This window comes from Tupaia chinensis, unplaced genomic scaffold (genome assembly GCF_000334495.1).
Source record: "Tupaia chinensis unplaced genomic scaffold, TupChi_1.0 Scaffold138665_1, whole genome shotgun sequence".
Classification (NCBI taxonomy): domain Eukaryota; kingdom Metazoa; phylum Chordata; class Mammalia; order Scandentia; family Tupaiidae; genus Tupaia; species Tupaia belangeri.
Window position 1 is genome coordinate 253159 of NW_006198557.1, and position 8449 is coordinate 261607.

General features: G+C 56.4%; 2 protein-coding genes across 3 annotated transcripts in view; one reads left to right on the forward strand and one right to left on the reverse strand.

The window, feature by feature from the left end:
• The window catches only part of DOCK6 (dedicator of cytokinesis 6), a gene marked incomplete at its 5' end in the record, with an annotated part of 54186 nt that overhangs the window by 7732 nt on the left and 38005 nt on the right, over positions 1-8449 (forward strand). The window contains 7 exon segments of the mRNA XM_014592862.1: positions 3629-3695; positions 3796-3945; positions 4583-4663; positions 4759-4915; positions 5005-5132; positions 5236-5329; positions 5640-5802. Of these exon segments, the coding sequence (XP_014448348.1) occupies positions 3629-3695; positions 3796-3945; positions 4583-4663; positions 4759-4915; positions 5005-5132; positions 5236-5329; positions 5640-5802 (840 nt within the window).
• Positions 5900-7920, reverse strand: ANGPTL8 (angiopoietin like 8). Of its 2 annotated transcripts, none has more exons than XM_014592861.1 (4): positions 7543-7920; positions 7197-7349; positions 6272-6381; positions 5900-6181 (listed from the first exon to the last, which is right to left on the reverse strand). In XM_014592861.1, exons 1-4 carry the CDS (start codon positions 7846-7848, stop codon positions 5920-5922), a joined length of 831 nt encoding a protein of 276 aa, XP_014448347.1. In that variant the 5' UTR covers positions 7849-7920; the 3' UTR covers positions 5900-5919. The 2 variants fall into 2 exon arrangements, with proteins under 2 accessions (XP_014448347.1, XP_006161582.1); XM_006161520.3 differs by having other exon boundaries at positions 6044-6167; positions 7543-7914.

Below are 8449 nucleotides of genomic sequence, written 5' to 3' on the forward strand. Positions count from 1 at the left end.
GCCATCCGGGGCCTGCCTGCCCGGCTGCGGGGATCCAGGGTAGGGGGAGGCTAGTGCCGCTGAACCCGGATCCCGGCTGCTCCAGGCCCCGCCCACACTCAGCCCCCAGGGAGCAGCCAGCCCTGCGTGGGAACAGAGCTGAACAGGAAGTGGCCTTGGTTCCCAGCCCGGCCCTGCCCCTCCCCAGCCCGAGTTCCTGCCTGGAGAGAGGCAGGAAAGGGACGCTCCTTTCTGGCCTGGAGCCTGGGTGGGCCTCCTGCTCTGAGCACAAGGGCTGGGAACCAGAACTGTGGTCGTGTAGTCATTCAGCAAACCCTCGCCGAGTGCCATGCAGAGAGTACAAAGAGCGCGTGAATGAGACGACCATGCTGAGCGGTGATGAGGGGTCTCAGGGGTCTCTGGCTCTGGAGCCAGAGCAGGCTCTTGACCCAGCATGAGGGGCAGGGGGTGCAGATCTGGGAGGGCACGTCTGGGCTGAGCCCCAACAACAGGGAAGCCGGCTGAATGGAGAAGAGAGGTGGGGACCTGGGGGCACAGCCAGAGCAAAGATGGGGAGACGTGAGTGTGGGCACCTGTGTGTCCGGGGCGGCGGGAGATGAGGCCTGTAGACCTGCGCGGGGCTGTGTAGGATTTTGTTCTCCGGGCAATGGGAGCCTCAGCATAAAAAAAAAAAAAATAAAAGAAGGACTAGCAGTTAGGGTATGGCTATGTCGCTGGACTCCCATGTAGTTGACCGCGGTTCGCGTCTCGGACCCGGTGGCTTAAAACTCCAACCGGGCGCGTGTGCATCTGTGCCCAAGATCCCGAGAGGAGAATGGAGGAGAAGGGATTGCGGTGTGGCCATCCCACCTGGGGGGGGATTTCTCGCTTTCTGTCTCTCTGGCTCTGACTGTCTGGCGAGCGCACACGCCCTATAGCAAAAAAAAAAAAAAATAAAAGAAGGACTAGCAGTTAGGGTATGGCTATGTCGCTGGACTCCCATGTAGTGACTACGGTTCGAGTCCTGGACCCAGCGGCTTAAAACTTTCACCGGAGGGCTGGCAGGCTGTGTGGTGGATAAGAACGCTGGACTCTGGCTGACTGCGGTTCAGATCCCAGACCTGGTGGCTTGCTTTCTCATCCCTTCCCACTCTGTCCCTTTCTGGTCAAATTAAAATAAATAAATAAATAAAAAACAGTTAAATAAAATAATAATTTTTTTTTAAAGCCTCATACCGAGCACCACGTGTGTGCGTACCCAAAATCCTAGGAGAATGGAGGAGGAGGGATTGAGGCGTGGCCATCCCCCTAAGGGGTGATTTCTCCCTTTCTGTCTCTCTTTCTCTCAGGAAGGGAGGGAGGGAGGGAAAGGAAAGAAGAAAGGTGGGGCCAGCAGGTGGTGTGGTGGTTAAGGCCCAGGACTCCCACGTGGCCGACCATGGTTTGCGTCCTGGCCATGGTGGCTTGTTTTCCCGTGTTCTATCTCTCTCTGTCGGTAGCTCCGTGGTCAAATTTTAAAAATAATAATGATAATGACTACAATTAAATAAGATAATTCTTAAAAAAGAAAGAAAGAGGGGCCAGCAGGTGGCATGGTGGTTAAGTGACTGGACTCCCACCTGGCGGACTGCAGTTTGAGTCCCGGACCTGGCAGCTTGCTTTCTCGCTTTTCCCGTGTTCTATCTCTCTCTGTCGGTAGCTCCGTGGTCAAATTTTAAAAATAATAATGATAATGACTACAATTAAATAAGATAATTCTTAAAAAAGAAAGAAAGAGGGGCCAGCAGGTGGCATGGTGGTTAAGTGACTGGACTCCCACCTGGCGGACTGCAGTTTGAGTCCCGGACCTGGCAGCTTGCTTTCTCGCTTGCCTTCTCTCTCTCTGGTCAACTTTGAAAATGAAATGAAAAACAATATAAAATAATGACAATGGATACAATTTTGAAAGAGAAAGAAAGGAAGAAAGAATTAAATAAATAAAATACTTCCCTAGGGGCACATGGTGGGAGGGAACAGCCATGCAGGGCAGACGGGAGCAGTTGGGATGGCCACTCAGACCAGCCTGGATGGGACTCAGCCCAGGGTGGTAGAGCAGCGGGGACACTGGGACAGAGGGCCGGGGGGACGGGGAGACTGGTGCCCCGAACGCTGTCTCCGTGCCCACCAAAGGCTTCGGTCACAGGAAAGAGAGTCTCAGTTAGTTATTTTTGAGGGGGCGGCGGGTACCCGCAGTGCCTCAGTTTCTCTTTTTACAAAATGGGACATACCTTTCTAGCAAGCCCTTAAAAGGCTCTTCAATTCAAGCCCTTGGGAGCCAGAGGGTGGCACAGCGGGAATACAACTGGACTGCCCCCGAGAAGGTCCTGGGTTCGCATCCCACAGCCTCCCTGTGCATTCTGGGTGACTGAGGACCCCGTGATCGGGGCTGGCTGAGGCTGAGGGTAGAGTGTGTTATGAGGACCCCTCTGGAGATGCTGTCTCTGTCTCTCTCATGGAGGAAATAAATAGGCATACTAATAAGGGCATGGTCAGGGTCCAGCATGTGGTGTGGGGGTTAAGGCAGCTGGATCCCACAGACAGACTCTGGGGTTTGGGTCCTGGACCCAGAGGTTTGAAAAACACCTCAGGCATGTGTGCATGCCGCAGATCCCAAGACAAGGATGGAGAAGGGATTTTGGTGTGGCCATCTCCCTTGGGGTGCTTTCTCAGAACCCCCACCCCTCTCTCTGTCTCTGGCACATGCACATGCCCTGTAAAAAAATTTTTTTAATAGTTATTTTATTTAACTTTTATTTGTTTATTTTAATTTGACCAGAGAGTGACAGAGCGAGAGTGAGAGCAAGAGAGAGAGAGAGAAAGTGAGAAAGCAAGCCGCCAGGTCCAGGACTCAAACCACAGTCGGCCGGGGGGGGGCCCAAGTCCAGCGCCCTTAACCACCATGCCATCTCCCAGCCCCCCCCTACGTTTTTTTGTTTGTTTGTTTGTTTGTTTTGGAGAGGTTTTCACTATAGGGCGCGTGCGCTCGCCAGACAGAGAGAGAGAGACAGAAAGCGAGAAATCACCCCCCCGGGGGGATGGTCACGCCACAATCCCTTCTCCTCCATTCTCCTCTCGGGATCTTGGGCACGCACACACATGTCCGGGACGCGAACCACGGTCGACTAAGTGGGAGTCCAGCAACATAGCTATTACGCTAACTGCTGGTCCCCCCCCACGTTTTTTTTAAAAGAGATTTTTGCAGGACCAGCAGTTGGCGGAATAGTTGAACCATGATCAACTACATAGGAGTCCAGCGACATATTTTTTTTTTAATTTATTTAACTTTATTTGTTATTATTATTTATTTTTGTTTTCATATGACCAGAGGGAGATAGAGAAAGGGAAAGTGAGAAAGCAAACTACCAGGTCCGAGATTTGAACCCCGGTCGGCCATGTGCGAGTCCAGCCCCAAACCACCATGCCACATGCTGGCTCCATGATGTAACCATTCTGCCATCTGCTGGCCCCTTTAAACATCTGTTTAAATGCAAGGTTTAAATGAGACCCAGCAGGGATCTGACCCCCTGCTCCCCACAGCACTCCACTCTCGGAGGAAGTGGGGTGTATGGATGGTGGGAGTTTCAAAGAGATCTACCCCATTTTCTCATAGGTTCGAGATAGAAATTGAGCCCATCTTTGGGATCTTAGCCCTGTATGATGTTCGGGAAAAAAAGAAGGTAGGGCCCCTGTTTCTTCTCCCTCCTCCTCTCCTTCCTTCTCCCCTTGGGGACGGAGGCCTTCCTGGAGGAGGTGGCCCATTTCCTCTCGTGTTTCCAGATCTCAGAGAACTTCTACTTCGACCTGAACTCGGACTCCATGAAGGGGCTGCTTCGGGCGCACAGTACCCACCCCGCCATCTCCACCCTGGCCCGCTCTGCTATCTTCTCTGTGACCTACCCCACACCTGACATCTTCCTGGTCATCAAGGTGCCTGCTGGGGAATGCCACATGTCTGGGGCATTCTGCCTTCATGAAGTGACACAGACGTGTCCCCCAGAGGGGTTATCAGGGATGTTAGGGAGGCACAGGTGGCCAGAGGAGCCTGGAGGAAACCCCTGATCTAATTGAAGTGGGGAAAAAAATCACTGAGGGCTTCCATGGGGAGGTGACTCATGGGTGGGAAGCCTGGGGAGAGGGTATATCCAGGTACAGGGAACAGCCCCAGGGTCCTAGAAATCGGTGGGAGGTTCTTAAAGTATAAAATGCCTTTTACATTGAAAATTACTCAATTAATTGGGCGGGAAAGACCCATTCATAGTTGGTGCCTTTGCTTAGGATTTTCTTTTTCCAGGAATAAGGTCAGATTTTCTTTACCAAAACTTAAGTTTTTTATTTATTTATTTATTTATTTGAGAGGTTTTTGCTATAGGGACTGAGATGTGTGTGTGTGGGGTAGCCACCGGGTAGGCCAAGTACCAGCATTTGATTCCAGGGACAGTGGGAGCCATGGCGGGTGTTGGAGCGAGGGACTCCATGTGGCCGAGTGACTGGGGGGCAGCGTGGGGCGAGGGCGGACGGGCAGAGGGGTCCAGGCGGCACCTCACACAGCCCGCCCGCCTGGCAGCTGGAAAAGGTGTTACAACAAGGGGACATCGGCGAGTGCTGCGAACCCTACATGGTGATGAAAGAGGTGGACGCGGCCAAGGTGAGCCGAGCAGGTGGGACGGGCGCAGGGCGGAGCTGGCTGGCCTCTGCAGGCGGCGGGCGCTGAGCAGGGCGGGCGCGGGGGTCTCCCCACAGAACAAGGAGAAGCTGGAGAAGCTGCACTTGGCGGCCGAGCAGTTCTGCACGCGCCTGGGCCGCTACCGCATGCCCTTCGCCTGGACCGCGGTGCATTTGGCCAACATCGTGAGCAGCGCGGGGCAGCCGGACCGGGTCTCCGACTCCGAAGGGCGGCGCGCCCTCTGCTGGCCCAAGCCGGCACTGCACCTGCATCTCCAAACTCTGCCTCTCCTCTCTGTCCCCTGACATCATTATCTTCCCTAGAGCGCCGACCCGCCTGGACTGACCGCCGCCGTCGGGGGCCCCAGGACCGGGCGAGTAGCGGGGACGATGTCTGCAGCTTCTCCGGCTTCCGCCCGGCCACGCTGACTGTGACCAACTTCTTTAAGCAGGTGTTGTGGACGCCAGGCAGAGAACAGGGGGACTGGGGGCCACTCTGATTGTCCCTGCGGACCCCCTGGCCCCGTGGAGCTCATGGAAGTGGGTCCCTTGCAGGAGGCTGAGCGACTCAGCGACGAGGACCTCTTCAAGTTCCTGGCTGACATGCGGCGTCCATCCTCCCTGCTACGACGCCTACGGCCTGTGACCGGTGCGTGAGGCCACCCACCAATAAGTAATGTCACACTCACGTAGTCAGTCAGCAAACCCGCGCTGAACGCCTGCTGCACCCGGCACTGGGGACCCAATGGTGACCATGATAGACAAATCCCCCAGCCTCGGGGGCTGGACCTTCCAAAGGAGGCCCCGATGAAAAACAAAAAATGAATTAAGATGGAATGAGGGAGTCAAGGTGGGGACGTGGTGGAGGGGGCGACATGGCCACAGAGAGATTCGAACTCAGAGACTGGGGTCTGGCCAGGAGGCTCCAAGGCAGATGCTCACCAGCTGCCCCTTCCCAGCCCAGCTCAAAATTGATATTTCCCCGGCTCCCGAGAACCCCCACTTCTGCCTGTCTCCCGATCTGCTTCATGTCAAGCCGTACCCGGACCCCAGGGGCCGGCCCACCAAGGAGATCCTGGAGTTTCCCGCGCGGGAGGTCTACGCCCCGCACACCAGCTACAGGTACGAGTCCTCCACGCGACCGGGCCATTATGGGAGGCGTTGGGGGACCAGCACTGGGTATGTCCCCCTTCCTGGCAGACATGCACAGACACCGGGGTGAGATGCCACTGTTCTGCTTTAATGCGGGTGTGTGGGTACACGGGTTCTCTGCCCCTCTCCGACGGGCCACGTCCTCTGCCTCGGCCTCCGCCAGCCCCTGCCTCTGCTCCGGGGCCGGAAGCCGCACCGGCGCCCTGGCCAACCCCAGCGGCGGGCAGCTCCTCTGTGCGCAAGGGGCGCGGGGATCCTGGCGCTGTCCCTCGCTTTATAACTGGTCCTCGGTTCTGCTCCGACGGCCTCAGGCAGGCAGCGCCGCTGTGTGGAGCCTAGGGAGGGCGATCTGGTTCAGGCAAGGCGAGGACGCCCCTGCCAGCCTCCCTGTGCACCCGGGTCTAGCCGCCCTGCGGTGCCAAACGCCCGCCAGACTCACCTCTCCTGGATCTGCCTCAGCCGGTGCTGCTGCGACGCCATCTCCCGCTTCTGTCGCTGCACGTGGCCGGCCAGAACCCACACTATGTGGCTCTGTTTGTGGGCTTGAGCCTGCAGGGACAAGAAGGTGGGGGGTCTCACTTCCCATCCCCTGACCCTGCTTGGGTCCCCGCATTGCATCTAGGCCATGCAGCAAGTCAGCTCTGGCCTGGGTCTCCTCATCTGTAAAATGGGGGTGAACTAAGAGTCCTTATGAATATCATCATTTCGAGAGGCTATTTGTTAGGTTTTTGCCATAGGGCGCATGCACTCACTGGAGACAGAGAAAGGGAAAGCGAGAAATCACCCCCCGGGGGGCATGGCCGCACCGCAGTCCCTTCTCCTCCATTCTCCTCTCTGGATCTTAGGCACGCTCGGGCACATCTCACGTGCCTGATATAATTTTCAAGTTGGTGGGTCCGGGACTTGAACTTTCAAGTTGGTCTTTTGGGATCCCACTGCCTTAACCTCCACACCACCTACTGGCCCCAGTTGTTGCCTTTATTTGTTGGTGGGGGACCAAGGCACGGAAAGGGACACGGCTTTTTCCCAGGGTCACAAAGATAAAGGCCGCAGAGACACATCTCACGTGCCTGATATAATTTTCAAGTTGGTGGGTCCGGGACTTGAACTTTCAAGTTGGTCTTTTGGGATCCCACTGCCTTAACCTCCACACCACCTACTGGCCCCAGTTGTTGCCTTTATTTGTTGGTGGGGGACCAAGGCACGGAAAGGGACACGGCTTTTTCCCAGGGTCACAAAGATAAAGGCCGCAGAACTGGCAAGCTGAGCTTGGGAGCAGATCCGCCTGGACCCAAGGTTCGGAAGTGACTTCTAGCTGGGAATCAGGGTCTCACCTCCCTCCTGCCGGGCTGAGAGCCTCTTACCTTTAAGGCCTCAAATTCTGGGCCCAGCCTGGCATCGTTCAGTTGGCCTTGGAGCTGCCGCACGCTGTCCCACAGCGCCCACTGTGCCTGGGTGACCTCGCTCAGCACCCGGGCCGTGGCCTCTGCCTGCAGCTGCAGAAAGTCCTCCTCCCTCTGGTCAACAGATCGCGGGCCGTTAGCAAGATGACAGACGTGTATGTGTGTGTGCCCAAGACATGCCTGGCTTATCCTTGCATCTCGGAACCCCCCTGGGTCCTGGGTCAGCCGGGACAAGTTGATCTGCCCTAGACACTGACTCCTTTTTGGACTCCTACCCTTCCTACAACGTCCCAGCTGCAGTACCCACCTGCATCTCCGCCAGGCTGGCTCGAAGTTCCTGGGCTGCTTCCCGACCCTTGCTGACTTTCTGCCCCAGGAGTCCCAGGGCCTGGTCGTAGAGCCCCAGGTTCTGCCCTGCCTGGGACAGCCGTGCCTCTGTGGCTCTGTACACTCCATTGAGAGCCTGGCCCAGCTGCAGGGCCCCGTGGAAAAGCAGAGTCAGCTCTTCGTTTTGTGCTGGCTCTGAACCCCCGGGAGAGGTGGCAGAGACGGGCGGGGCGGGCCGGGCGGCTGTTGCCAGGGCCCACAGCACGCACAGGGCAATCGCAGGCATGGCTGCAAGTTTAGGATTGTAGCCACAGCGTCAGGGCTGTGGTCTTTTATGCCCCGACGCCCCCAGCAACCCCAGCAATCGTTAACCGGCCAGCTGGGCGAACCGTGTTTCGCAAGGGCCTGGCGGTGGCTCGCCGGTTGCATCAGGCCAATGTCCGGCCAGGCCACGCCGGGATCACGCTGGCGGAAGCTCAGGGCCAGGTGTGGGTGGGGGACACTGGGAAGTGACAGGTCCAGGCCTCCCGCTGGGGCTCCCGGAGGCTCTCTGTGCCGAGCCTCAGTTTCCCCACTGATAGATTAATACCGAGGCTTTGTTGATGTGCTCTGGGGTTTGTGGAGAAGTAGCCCAGCCGCCGTTAGGGGACCTGGTCTTCCTGCACCGTTCCCACAACCTGCAGCGCTAGCGCCAATGCCGCGTGGTCGGTACCTTGGGAAGTGTGTATAGGCAGCCGAGACTCTTATTTTATTTTATTTTTTAAAGAATTATTTATTTCATTTTATTTGTTCATTCCATCATTTTCATTTGACCAGAGAGAGACAGATACACAAAGAGAAGGAAAGTGAGAAAGCAAACCACCAGGTCCGGGACTTGAACTGTGGTT

Excerpts from the sequence above, each read along its gene's own strand:
- ANGPTL8 (XM_014592861.1), bottom strand. The coding sequence starts at position 7,848 with ATGCCTGCGATTGCCCTGTGCGTGCTGTGGGCCCTGGCAACAGCCGCC. Across the intron at positions 6,382-7,196 it reads CAGAATTTGAGGCCTTAAAG|GCTCAAGCCCACAAACAGAG; the intron begins GTAAGAGGCTCT and ends TTGTCCCTGCAG. Across the intron at positions 6,182-6,271 it reads CTGAGGCAGATCCAGGAGAG|ATCGCCCTCCCTAGGCTCCA; the intron begins GTGAGTCTGGCG and ends TGCCTGAACCAG.